Here is a 13,729-nt window from a genome sequence, read left to right on the forward strand (position 1 = left end):
CCCTGTCTACATCTCTGGGAAAGAATCCACAAAGGAAGCTCAGGGTATCCTTCACCTCCAGCTGATAGCTGTAGAGAGCTGAGTTGGCCTTTCACAACTGTATGCAGTAGCATGGCCACATTTGCTTCAGTGGCTTGGAATTTCCTTTGCAAACATAATAGTTGGACCTGGGTTTTTTTCTGTGCAAGTGGAGATGCTGAAGCATAATTCTACAGCAAATTCCTCACGACTTTATTGACTTTATTCAAATCTATCATTGTAGAACATTAGATTTCAGCTACATTTGGCCTGTACTGTGCAATGACAAGAAAAGCTGAGTATAGCCTGTGTTTTCTGTTCGCAACCCAATAGCTGGGGGCCACTGATCTTTTCTGTCATGTACTAGCTGAGAGAATACTCATTCCAAACACCAGTTTCAGGCATTAACAGTATGTTTAGATCCCTCATCTTCTACATAACCCTGCATGCTTATGTATTTCCCAGTTTAGCAGTCTTTATGGGTGTAGAACTGTATTACACTGTGTAGAACAGCGTTTCTTAGCTGTTCCGTTTGATGGAAGTCATCACACAGTAACATTACAAGCTTTCCAAGAGCCATCAACACTGTAGGTACAATTCATAGAGCTGCTGATGCCACTGTTCTCTGTTCCAGAACTCAGGTCTAGTGCTGTTCATTAATCTTTTGAATGTGGGTGCATAAATAATGCAATAGTAATTTGTAGTGCTGAGTGGTCCTAGATGCCTGCTTAGTGCATCATGCAGTAACTTGCATATGGTTGAACTTCCATTTGTGTGTTTCACTCAATTTGAACACTGCCTTTGTTTCTGAATTTGTTAAGATGGAGAATGGAGAACCGGTCCCCTTGATAATTGCAGCAGGAGGTGGTGGCAGGGCCTACAGGGCCAAAACAGACACATTTCATCCAGAAAGGCTGGAGAATGATTCCTCTATTCCAGGGCTGAACGGAAATTCAGGAGCTGCAGGTAAGGAAATTTCTTCTTTTTAAGAAAACCTTTGTGAATATGTGGTACTCCCAGATTCCTCCTCACGAGGAGGTGAGGCAAAAACACATTTCAGGGGGAACATGGAAGTGTAACAGATGCATATAGGCTATAACACAGTGCAGGATACTTGGCCTAAATCATCATAGATGGTATAGACATAGCAATGGCAACATTCTCCCAAAATAAGGTAGTGCCTCTCATAAGAAAAGTTGTTTGATTTTTAATGTGGGAGTTTGAAGTGCCATCCTCTCATGGCCATCCTGCTCCCTGCACTGTTTTGTGCTGTGTAGACATACTCACAGTTTCCCTGACTTATGCAGAAAGAGCATAATTGCACCCTGGCTAGAAGTCTCTGTGAAGAGACCTTGGATTGAACAACCAGCAGAGCTAAAAGTGAGTCACTGGTGAGTATATTATATTTAGAGTGGGACTGGGACATGTTTTCACATCCCTTTCACTAAATTCCTTTTGTTCCACTCTAGAACTGACATAGGTTTTTTTCATAAGTACTTTTGGCAAAGAGAAGGGGAAGGCTCTGTAAGCCAGAAGCAAGTGGTTGGGGAGTAGACAAGCATATCTTTATACATTTTCCATAGAAAATACTTGGCCTTGTTTGTGTCATGGAAGAAAATTAACTCTATCCTATCTGAAACCAAGACAGTATGGCTGGTGAAAAGAGGTGCTGATGATGAATGTGGTCAGAAACCCTATAGAAAGGTCAATGTAGCACTGTGTAGCAAGCACAATCTTCCCTTCTAACCAAGGCATGAGATTCTTACTTTCAGCTGAGGTGCTTTGACAGAGTGTTTGTTCTGCAGATACCAGCAGTGCTTGTGGGTTTTGGGTTTCTTTGTTTGGTTGCTTTGGTTTGGGTTGGTTGGTTGGTTTGGTTTTCACAAAAATAACCCCTACCTGTGCCTTTTCTCTTCTCTTAACTGCAGGTGGTGGAGGTGGCTGGAATGATAACACTTCCTTCCTGTGGTCAGGAAAATCCTTGCTGGAAGGTGCTACTGGAGGAAGATCCTGCCCCCAGGCCATGAAGAAGTGGGGGTGGGAGACAAGAGGGGGTTTCGGAGGGGGTGGAGGGGGGTGCTCCTCAGGTGGAGGAGGCGGAGGATATATAGGTAAAGTGGCTTCGTGTTCAAGGTGTTCCTTCCCCTCCTTTAGTGCTAATGATCGGCAAAATGCTGATAGATAATTCTCCTGTAGCTAGCATATTTGACTGTTATGTATTAGTATGTCTGTGTGTTGCCTTTTTAGCACTAGATGAACATATGCCATTTAGTCTTTGAGCACATGGCCAGATGTCAGTGCCTCAGCTGTAACTCTGGCTTTGCACTCTGCAAAATGGGCCATCAAGATCCTGCTGTGGTTCTTGATTTGGGGTTATAGTGCTGAAGAAGGAGGAGCTACAGGCTGTGTGCTCCCATTGCCGGCATCATGGTTTTGAGGACTTTGTTCCTGGAGACTGGCAGCCAGGCTTTATGCCGGGGGAGAGATGCAGCTTCTTCTACCCTGCCCTGCTGTGGGTGAACCTTGGTTCTGGGCAGATTTTCTCTGGGGGCAGAGGCTCAGGCTGCCAACCAGGACCCCTCTTAATAACAATGGTAGTGTTGGCTTCAGTCAACAAGGAGCTAATTTCATGTGCTGCAGGTCTCAGGGCAGCTGTCAGATGGCATTATGTTGATTATAACTGGTGTGGGCCAGATTCAAGATCTCTACTAACTCTTAATCTCCTGGGCCACATAGATTTTCCAGCCATCTGCACTGTGGTGGGCTTCTTAACCCCTGGTTCTCCACAGCTTATATCTAGTATATGATAGACAAGAAATCCTGAGAAGAAGTAATGAATTTAAATGATTAAGTGCATGTTTTGTACCAATGTTACTGTGTAATGCTTCTTTTTCCAGCATAATGCCTCACATAACATAATTTTCGTTTCAGTGAAGATGATTAAAGAAGAAAACCCATTTTTGGGTGGGGTGGGGGAATCTTTGCATGCTTGTAGTACAAAATATATGGCCCGTACTGTGCTTGTATTGCCCATACTTTGCTCCTTGTATGTTCTATATGCCCAAGCACAAATGTGCAATTAATAAATTCCTTCAGTATCCACTCCTGGTGGACCACCCTGCTTTCAGGGTGCAAAGGAGATATCAGCAGTATATCAGCTTATTCGTTCCCTCTGCTGACAGTACATACCTTGATCAGCAAGGGTACTGGACCCTAGAGGACTGGTGTTTTCCAGTCTTTTGGCTACATGAATTTTAAGAAAAGCTTACATGTTTCATAGCATCCAAATGGTTAAAGATGAAGTTTGTGCCTTAGTTTGCAATAGCCAGCCTAAAACAGAGCTAAGAATTTGATTGTCACAAGCTGCTGCTATTAAAGTTCTGGAAGTAAAAGACCAGTGGTTCATGCCACAACTTGCTAAGTATTCCCCATATGTTAAATACTTTGATTATTCTCTTTTTCTCATTTGGATGTCTCCCTAAATATGCTGAAGTCATGCATGTTGAAATGCTTATCTGTATTTTAGTGCCAATGAGCCTCCATCTGTTAAGGTAACTTCTGGTTTGACATAGGTGGCAATGCTGCAGTGGACAATGACCCAGAGATGGATGGGGAGGATGGTGTGTCCTTTATTAATCCAATTGGTACTTTATACACTCCAGCACTTAAAGGTATTCATATTAGTCTGAAGTCTTCTAGTGGGTTTATTTCATGTTAAGAATAGTTTGCATCTGTAGAACACTTTACAACCCTTTGGGTACAGCTTACTGCCATAATGAACCTGAGGGGGCAGAAAGGTAACATAACAAAGTCCAATGGAGAATAAACAGAAGTAGCAGGAAGAAGCTGGGTAGAAAGAACATCAAGGCTCCTAGAAAATACTTCCCAACAATATGGTCTACCAACCTATAGAATAATTTTGGCCAAGGAAAGTGGTAACAGAACCGAAATAGTTAAGATAATTCAGGAAAGAAACAGACAAAGCATGTGACTGTTCACTGACAAAAACCACATTCCTTAGAGCATCCCCTCAGCAAAGTATCCAGGTTGGATCAGGGAATTTCTAGAGAAAACAGTACAGTGCTGCCCAGCAGTGGTAGTGATAAATAATGCAATTCCAGTCTGTGCCCAGAAGTCAGTGTCTTGAATATGTTTGTGATATGTTCAGAAAAATACGAAAATATGTATTTGCTCAAAAAGCTGGTCTGCTTATAACAGCCAGAAGTATTTTCAAATACAGATGCACTCTGGCCCAACAGATTCAACCAGGAAGTTTTGAAACCACTGTAATATTTGAGCTGAGAGGGAGTAAAGACTAGGAAAGAAAAGGGTGAGCCCCACAGACTGCTGAAAGGGCAGGTTTCTCTTAGCCTTGGCAGCAGCCTCCTTGCTAGCCTGGTAGGACTATCTGCATAAAGAGCCAGTGCAACTCAACTCACTGGGGCTAATATAGCTGGGTGTTGTTTCCTACATGACAAAAGGTCAGGAGCTATGGAAGGTGGGGAGAAATCAGCCTCTTAGATGGGGCCCACCCTGCCACATCTGGCAGTTGTGAACACCATGCTCCCTATTTCTGTTAGTGCTCAAGGGAATGTAATGAATGCTCTTCACAGTAATTAACGCAGCTTCCTTCATCCTCTCCCTAGTGACAGAGGGGCATGGAGAGGTGGATATTAGGCTGCATCTTAACTGCAGTCACTGTGAGATGGATGAGTGCCGTGTTGATCTTGAGACTCAAAAAGTCATTTGCTTTTGTGAACCAGGCACAGAGTTGGCTGAAGATGGTGTGTCTTGCATAGGTGAGTAGGTGTATGGGGTAGGCTCCTAATGTGGGAAACAGAAAATGCATGGCAAAAGTATAGTTTGGACTGTAAGCCGTCCTGAAAGTGTCACTGAGTCTTTCTTAAAGCAGGCTCCTGTTGAATGTTATGTTCTGTTGGTATATGCTGAAGAGTTATTTTGCTAGGATATAGGCACATCAGTGCTGAGGAATGGTGCACAGAGCAGCATTGCTGGTTTGCTTTACCGTATGTGTTTGGCATGCTGGGCAGCATTGAGGAGAGTCAAATTTTGTGTCTGGTTGTGCTGATACTCACGTTCTGCTCTGAAATCATGAAAGCTTGCCCACTGAAGGAATTTTCTAGCTAAACTTAAATACCAGGTCGGTCCTCTTTAGAAACAAGGTAAGGGAGAATATAATTCCTTTGGATTTGGACATACAAAGTGCAAGTGCAGAATCTGTGTGAGATTCTGAAGACGGTACCTGTACTTGCCTTACTTGAAAGACCAAGTGCTCAAAGCTCCATTACTAGGTTTGCTTCGTATTCTTGCCCAGCAGTTAGAGCAAGTGACTCCAGGGTTTTGGGATCCTGCTCTCAGCTTGATCACTGGCATGGGAAAATTGTTCTGTATTTTTACCATTCCCATCTGTAAAATGGGTAAAAAGCATGGTCATTTTGGCAGTGTGAAGTAAACCTTAATAGATGGTCATTCAATGCCTTGTGATCCCAAGTGAGGATGCAGCTATGGAATACTGCAACCTACACTTACCGTTATCAGCTTTTTGTGCCTAGATTAGATGCATTTAGGAGATGATATATTGCAGTCCTCCCTCTGCTTTTGCTGTGATTTGGCATTGATAGAAGCACTTTAACCCTGGCAATGTAATGTTCTTTCCACCTCCCCAACCTCCTGCCCCTGTTTTTTATGGTCTTGTTTTCATTCCCAGGGAGTGCACATGTTAATTTGTTGATAGCAAACCATCTGTTTTAATGGCTTGATATTAACTGAGGAAAAGTGAAACAATGAGGTATTAGAGGTCAGAGATCCCAGGAGCAGATCCTGCCAGAGGTTGCTCCCTACTCTATAGGAACAGCAGATGAGTAAATGGAGGAAGGAGCAGAAAAATCAGTCTGCAAAAAAGTGACTACTGGAAGATCATTTCAAACATGTAATTCCTTCTTCTTCTGCTTCTGTTACAGCTGAGCCAGTGGTTCATCTCCCCCTCTCCTTGGTCTTGTCTGTAGTGACTTCAGCGTTGGTGGCTGCTTTAATTTTGGCTTTTTCAGGAATCATGATAGGTGAGTGTTTCTCTGCAAAAGATATTTCCATATGAGGGCTGGATGTGAGCCAGGGATAATTGGACCCTGGGAGGCAAGGGATTCAGGTTTTTAACTACTGCAGTATTTAATGACACCTTCCCACACACATGCCTTAACTTCAGATTTCAGTAGTTTTTTCTAACCACAATTACCAATTTGAGGAGGTTTCAGTTACTGACTGCATCTTGAAAGAGACGTGATTCCTTGTGTTGTAGTGTAAAGCTGCCAGAACACAGCTGCCACTGTTTTTTTGAGATCTGGTGTTGGTCCTTAATGCCTAAAAGCAAGATTTTTATTTGTGTGCCTATATACAGCTTTTGTCTCTTAATATATGACATTTAGGCTTGAAATTCTCACATAGGCTCCCATTTTGCAAACTGCTATTTAGTAGGATTTGGGCCTTCTTGGCATCTTTATTTGAAATTCTAAAAGGTATATTTCACCCTTTTATTTTCCTTTTTTAAACAATTGCTTGCCTTCATTCGATTGCAAGCAGAATAGGTTTGAACCAGTGAAAAGCAGACAGGGATTCAAACCACAACTCTGCCACCTTTCTTTGGCCACACTGTATGCAGTCTGGAGGAGGGGAGGGATGTACCCAGAGCAGTAAATGGCAACTATTAAATTAGATCTGTGCAGCTGTTTCAGTTTTAAGAATTTCAGGAGTTATCAGTTGTGCACACATGGTCCTACATGTATGATTTCTGGCCCAACAGTACCCCTTTTAAATTACTAATTAGTTCTCAGGGAATGGAAGAGTAATCCTCTTTCCATCCAACTACCCTATCATTGCTATATCAGGAAAGAGCAGTGATTTAAAAAATCAAAGCAAACGCAATGAGGAAGAAAATGGAGGACAGGAAGGGTTTGTGGATAGGTCATTACATCTATCTGCCTTTGTGACTGCATGTTTACCCCTTAAATTCTTCCCCTGAGCAACGTCTGCTGGAGAAGATGCAGTATCTATTACCATCACAGGCTTTGGGCTCAATCAGCTCCCTCAGAAATCAATACTAAGGGTAACAGTGGTTTAACCTGCTCATGATTGGTATCTTGCTTTGAAAAAAAATACTGCAATATCAATTCCTATTTCAAGAAATATTCACAGGATGTCTTTCAAGGCGTGATTTCGTAATGACGTTTCAGAAGTATCAGTGAAGTGATTGAAGGAATATTACACTACCAGAAACTGATCTCAACTGTAGTCCAACCCTGTTGTTTAGGAACATGGAGTTTTGCAAAATAAGTTAGTTTTCTGTACAGTGTGTTATTCTGAGGGAAGAGTTTATTCTATCAATTTGTGAACAATATGATGCAATAATGCATTTCAGATTTTAGTCGCTTCTATGTGATTTAGGAAAGCAGGTTATATCCCAAGTTCAGAACTGGATTCATTCTTGGAAGGTCCAGTTAAACTGAAGTGCTAAATTAAACAGAACTAACTAAACTAAAACAGAAACTTTAGAACTGTGAAATTTGAAATCTCCACAAGTGAAGTTCATTGTACTTCTTCCAGACAGTTCATAAGCAAGCCTGCTTCTTTAGAAGATGTATAAATCAAAAGTTCCTGGAAACTTCAGATTCCATCTGTATTTATTTGATACACAGAAATATGACAGTCTGGTTTGATTCACTGAAATTTGGCCACATAGCAAATTCCAGTGAGATGTGCTGCACAGCTGCTGTCTTGTTCCGAAGTCAATCTGTGTCTCTAGTGTTCTGTGTTCTCCATATGCAGTATATCGTCGGAAACACCAGGAGCTACAAGCCATGCAAATGGAGTTACAGAGCCCAGAATATAAACTGAGCAAGCTGCGTACCTCCACTATCATGACAGACTACAATCCCAACTACTGCTTTGCAGGAAAGACCACATCCATTAGTGACCTCAAAGAAGTGCCTCGAAAAAACATCTCTCTTATCCGGTAAATTCATCTTTGCCTTCCCTGTGCTTTATGCTATGTACACATATATGCTGGCTCTCTAACATGAACTCACATCTTTGTGCAGGCACATACAAATTCTCATGTGCTTTTAGCCTCATGCCCCTTTTCATAAGATATAAAGTTACAGTAGTTGTGTGGAGGGGACTAGACTTTGACAGTCTCCTTGACCTTTTACAGGTACAGTGTTAATCTGGGAGTATGAGAGGCATTGAAGAGTCACTATCAGTAACTCCAACACATCTTTTGCAGACTGTGCAATACATGGGCCATTTCCAGTATTAACTGATGAAATGCTGGGAAGACTGAGGCTTGTAGGAGGCTCTTTTAAAGTCTTTGGTAAAGATAATGGCATCCTTAAGTAAAAGGGCAGGAAAGTCAAGGGGTTTGAGACTGTCATACAGTATGAAAAAAACCCAAACAGGAATATAAAGCCAGCAGGGTAGCCATGTCTACATCAGAACTTCTGGAGAGTTCAAAATAGTCTCTCAAGAAACACTTGAAAATTCAGAGTTTATTCCCAAGTTGCTCTTCTGCAGGGTACACTGTGTGCCATTTGTCAATGTGACACTACCCTGGTACCATGCAATTTTACACAGAAAACTGGGAAATTGAAGCAGGAGAGCTTAGAAGACTAGCGAGCTTATGCTGCTAATAACAGTGATGCTCAGAGCAGTCTATGCAGTCTGCAATGCTTTGCTGTCTCTTATCTCACTCTCCCTTACCTGCACATCTTGCTGGACTGCATCTGGAAGTTTCCAGTGTACCCTGTGCTGCTGCTGCCTTTGTCACTTGGGCTCTGGGAGGATTTTTGAAGTATGGCAAGCTGCAGAAAGCTGGGAATTGATAAGGGCAGGGACTTTTGGGGAGGAGTTTGAGTTATGAGCTGTAGAGATCTTGTTTTGTACATTCAGTTTGTAGTAAGTTGGTCAGGCTTAGCCAAGAATAGTGTTTCAAGCTGATACTTACAAAATGTTATTAGAAGAAGTGGCTGAGTCACAGGCAGCACAAGTCCTTACTGTGGTTTCACTGGCCTTTATCCTGGCGAACCTACAGACAGAGCTTGTGCAACAACAGAGCAGATTGCCCATAGCAGCACCTATCTGGACAGCCAGAAGGGCAGCAGCGCATACAAAGAGTCCACCAATAGACCAGAATCAGGGAGGCTCTCAAGCCAGATCTGACTCTACCAGGAAGGTACCTGTTGTAGGAGAGAGCCTTATTGAGAGCCTTTTACCCGGACTGAGATGCAGGAATGTCTCTTAGATGCTTGAACTTACTGCCCAATGTGCAACTTATGCAGGGTTAAGAGGGACTCAGGATCTGGGAAGCAGCCTCATTCTCTCTGAGTTATGTCATTATGACATGCCACTTACGTGGTACAGATATTGTTGTACCAGTTGACTTAATATGAACTGGGTGAAGACTGAATAGACAGGTATGCAAAATCTGCATCACAAGAACATAAGACAGGATCTGTTGTGTGATTACTGTATTTCCTTTCTCTTTTTCTTATACCCTTATTCAAAATAAAACTGTAAATTTCATAATATGATCAGTGCCAGAAACTATTTTCAGCATGAGTTCCTAGAGCAGAGTGCTTTACCATCACCATTTACTGGCTAAGGTACTTACCGAGAATTACAAACTAAATCAGGAAAAGATCTTGGTTTAAAATTCAGGTCATTTGAGAACCATTTTGGTCTGTAGTTTCTTTTTCAATATTTTCTTTAATGGTGGTGCATAAATATCATGGGAACTGTTAATGTATTTAGGGTGTGGGAACACCAACACTTAAGACCTATCGTTTTTGACCTGTTTTGAAGGGCCCACCATTGTAGCACTGATACCAACACCGTAGAAGAGTACTATCCACTCAGTGCCAGCAGCTTGATTTCAGTGGTGACTTTGTTTTTGACGATTGGTTTCACTACCAATTAAATACATTGTAGGTCCAGGAAAGATCTCATTAATGTCTGGTTCCCTGCATAGTGTCCATATCCAGTTACCCTTGTTTCACTGCTGTGAAAATTAAGAGCCCCTTCTGTGATCTGTGACCACAGTCTTATAATGTGTGTTCTCTGTAGTAAAACCTTCTTGTCTTCTCTGGTCTGTCCAGGGGTTTGGGCCACGGAGCCTTTGGTGAGGTATATGAAGGTCAGGTGGCAGGGATCCCCAGCGACCCCACTCCCTTGCAGGTGGCTGTGAAAGTAAGTGAAAGTGTATGAGTTATCATGATGGTTTCATGCATCTTTCACCCTAGAGTCCCAATGCATTATAAAAACAAAGATGAATTAAGAGTTTCTGTAGTACTGAAGGATGTGGCTAGAAAGGTTACTGCTCTGTTGCAACACTTTAATCCATCATAGTTGATTGTACAGCTTGTAGCATATGGGCTTTGTGAGACTTATTAGAAGAGGTTTATAAGTAGTAAATAGCAAAGATTTCCCACACAGCTGCAGTTTGATAAATAAATCCATCCTCTGTCCATCCTCCACATGCTATGCCTGATGTGGACATCTGTCAAAAGCCTTTGAGTCAGAGGCCAAAGTCTTCACAGGGCCAAGAGCAGCATGCATCATGAAGCCTGCAGGTAGGAGATAGCTGGTTTTCCAGGGATCTCACCACTCCATTACAGGATAGATATGGACTGGATGTGTAGCTGTATCCTAAGAGGCCCTGATAAGGTTCTCCAGGCCTTCAGCAGCCTACTTAGCTTGTTTTTCCTAGAGGTTACATAGCAGCATAGTCCTGCTGCTGATTATAGTTCATAGTCTTGCTGGGAGGTAGGAGTACTGAACTGTGAGAGAACTCACAAACTGTGGTCTCTTTCCTCATCTTCTGTATCACAGAGTCCCATGTATTGAGCACAGTTCCCTGTGCATTCTGGGCTATTTCCTTTGCTGGGAGGAGGATGACTGGTGTTGATGGGCCATGTGTTCTGATCTTCACCTTTCAAGAGACGTCACAGTCTAGATTAGTAATGGTCTAGTTGTTATCATAGAGTGAGGTTTCTCTTAGAGAAACAAGGATTGCTGCATAGAATGTTAGTGCTTTTGATGTGCCACGTGTTCTACATCTGTAAGTTTAAGTATCTTCTCCTTGTCAACCTGTTCTGTCTTTTCCAGACATTGCCAGAAGTGTGTTCAGAGCAAGATGAATTGGACTTCCTCATGGAAGCTCTCATTATTAGGTGTGTATAAATAAGATCAACAGCACTTGTATAGGCTTGGAAAGCTAGCACTGTAAAGAAAAAAGTTGCTTTAAGAGATGTCCACGCAACACATCTAGTTGTTTTAGTGCATAGCTGTATTTTATAAAGAGGATAGGCATTACCTTCCTGTTCTTTTCCTACAAATAAAGAGGCACCAGACAGTGAAAGGGTAAATTTTCAAGATTTCCATTATGGAAATGAAACTCTTTAGAGCTAGTTTTCAGAATTGATAATAGGATCCTTTTATTTCTCTTAGAGATCAGAACATACAGTAAAAATAAACCTTAGGAGTTTGGGGTTGAGTGGTCAGAACTAAAAGGTGGCATTGGCTTAATGCTGCTGTCATGTCACATGTCATTGACATGTCCATTTCTCATCACATGAGGTCTGGAGAAATAAGGAATTATCAGAGACTAGACCTTGAGGAATAGCCCCTGCATAACAATTCTGCCCTAGCCCTGCCCTTTGGATAGGGAAATTGAAAGCAGACTTGTCATTTATGGCACACAAGTCTTACTGTAGCCCAAAAAGGATGCAGAATACAGGAAAAAGCAGCACTCCACCTCTGTTCTTGCACTATGCAGACCAACACAAAGTGCAGGGGTAACACTTTAGCTTTATCCAGTTGCCCTATCTTTACCTTTGAGATTTGTTACTTTCTGGAAATAAACAATCCCCACAGCAAAACATTTGGATCCTTTTCTGCATCTTGTGCTTTTTTGGATCAAAGCTGTTTCGTAATTGAATCTTCCTGTCTCAACAGCAAGTTCAACCACCAGAACATTGTGCGCTGTATTGGGGTGAGCTTGCAGGCACTGCCCCGTTTCATCCTGCTGGAGCTTATGGCTGGGGGTGACCTGAAATCCTTCCTGAGAGAGACACGGCCTAGACCGGTAAGAAAAGAGAAAATCTAATTGTATTTAGTAAGCTGCTGCCACAAGGCAAATACATAACTGTAAAAGAGCTGATCCATGCAGCTACTGTTTGCCAGCATTTTTGAGGGTCAGAATATTCCTGTTGCTAGAAGACCGTTGGGGAGAAGGACACAGATGTGTAGGGAGTTACACAGAGATGCCTCATCCCTGGACTTTGCTAGATAGCATTGCAGATGCTGTCTGGAAAAAATAATTAAAGGGTTTTGTTTGGTTGGTTTTAATAAGTTAAACTCTACTCTTGGCTTCCTCGCACCAGCTGGGGGCAAGCTAGGAGGAAGCATTGAGCTAGTAATGCTAAGCCCATTATTTAAACTGCCGATCAGGTGCATTTCTGTGGATGTCTGTCAGTGGAAGTTTGAGGCAGGCAAGGAGAGAATCCAGCCTGGAGCTGTTGACTTAATAGCAAATACCTTTAGTCCAGAGTTTTACATTTTTTTTCCCACTGAAATCAGCAACAGTAGGAACTGACAGTGAGTTAGAAATGTAAGAGAAGTAAATTACAATTTCGAGAGAGGAATCAGTATTTCAGATGAATGAAGTTTGCTCTGAAGCCGTGGATCAGAAAGGCACCCAGATGTTGTTAAGTACCAGGGCACAGCTTCATACTTTGTCTCTATGTTTTTTGACATGGGGCAAATTGTTGGATTTTATTAGTACAAGAGACACACAAATTCGCTCTAACAGATATAAATAAGATTCTTCCTCGAGGCTTCTTGAAACAGATTCGCTTTGTATTTTTGCCTTGCAGTCTGCTTTTCAGACTTATGCTTTGTGTTGCACAAGAGCACCACAGTCTTGAAGAGGTTGCAGTAAAGTGTCTTCTGCCTGGTTAAGAAGGTTAAACATCCAGAAAATGAAGATACTTGCAAACTGAGCAAGTAGTCTTTATGAATAGAGATTGGTTTTCTGTAGCATCTAGAGATGCTCTTGTCAGCTCATACAAATGGGCTGATCTTGGTAGTAGGTGAATGGGGAAATTAATGTTTTGCAATGTGGGCTCTGCTCTCACCCAGTGCAGAGCAAAATGGCATGGGCAAGGTATGCTTGCCTGATAGGTGGTTTGTTTGACATTGCCAACACAGGCTGTGCTAGATATGTGAAGTGGCAGGTGGAACAGGATGGTCCAGGGCAAGGCATCAATAATTTTGTAATGGAAGCATCTTTTTGGCTTGGTAAGTTGGGGAGAAAAACAATTTCAGGATCTTGTGAGGAAGCACCAAGAGCATTAGTCCTGAACAGGAATTTTTACCCACTTGCAGTAAAATCTTCCAGTTGCTTTTGTGGATGAAAAGCCATTAATCTTTATAGGATGCAGTCATGTGAGCCTTCTCAGCTGAGGGGTTTCTTTCTGTTTGCCCCTACCCCAGTCATGAGGTCCTTCTTGCAAGCCAGAGCTTCCATTTCTGTTAGTGGTCACTCTCTGCAACCTCTGTGAAAGCTATCATCAGAAGAGGTGGATGGTTCACTCAAGGCACAGCATACTTGGTATTTCTCTTTCTGCCTTCACAGTCTGTCATG

The 13,729-nt window shown here is 42.3% G+C and overlaps 1 protein-coding gene across 1 annotated transcript in view; it reads left to right on the forward strand.

Annotated features, from left to right (window-relative positions):
• ALK (ALK receptor tyrosine kinase) overlaps positions 1 to 13,729 on the forward strand; it is a 316,863-nt gene that overhangs the window by 287,742 nt on the left and 15,392 nt on the right. Inside the window, exons 16-24 of the mRNA XM_034060986.1 lie at positions 840 to 984; positions 1,947 to 2,129; positions 3,591 to 3,689; positions 4,665 to 4,817; positions 6,000 to 6,098; positions 7,858 to 8,044; positions 10,182 to 10,272; positions 11,191 to 11,255; positions 12,040 to 12,169. Of these exons, the coding sequence (XP_033916877.1) occupies positions 840 to 984; positions 1,947 to 2,129; positions 3,591 to 3,689; positions 4,665 to 4,817; positions 6,000 to 6,098; positions 7,858 to 8,044; positions 10,182 to 10,272; positions 11,191 to 11,255; positions 12,040 to 12,169 (1,152 nt within the window). The remainder of the gene's footprint in view (positions 1 to 839; positions 985 to 1,946; positions 2,130 to 3,590; positions 3,690 to 4,664; positions 4,818 to 5,999; positions 6,099 to 7,857; positions 8,045 to 10,181; positions 10,273 to 11,190; positions 11,256 to 12,039; positions 12,170 to 13,729) is intronic.

The sequence above is a fragment of the Melopsittacus undulatus genome, chromosome 3 (genome assembly GCF_012275295.1).
Source record: "Melopsittacus undulatus isolate bMelUnd1 chromosome 3, bMelUnd1.mat.Z, whole genome shotgun sequence".
In the NCBI taxonomy this organism is placed as follows: domain Eukaryota; kingdom Metazoa; phylum Chordata; class Aves; order Psittaciformes; family Psittaculidae; genus Melopsittacus; species Melopsittacus undulatus.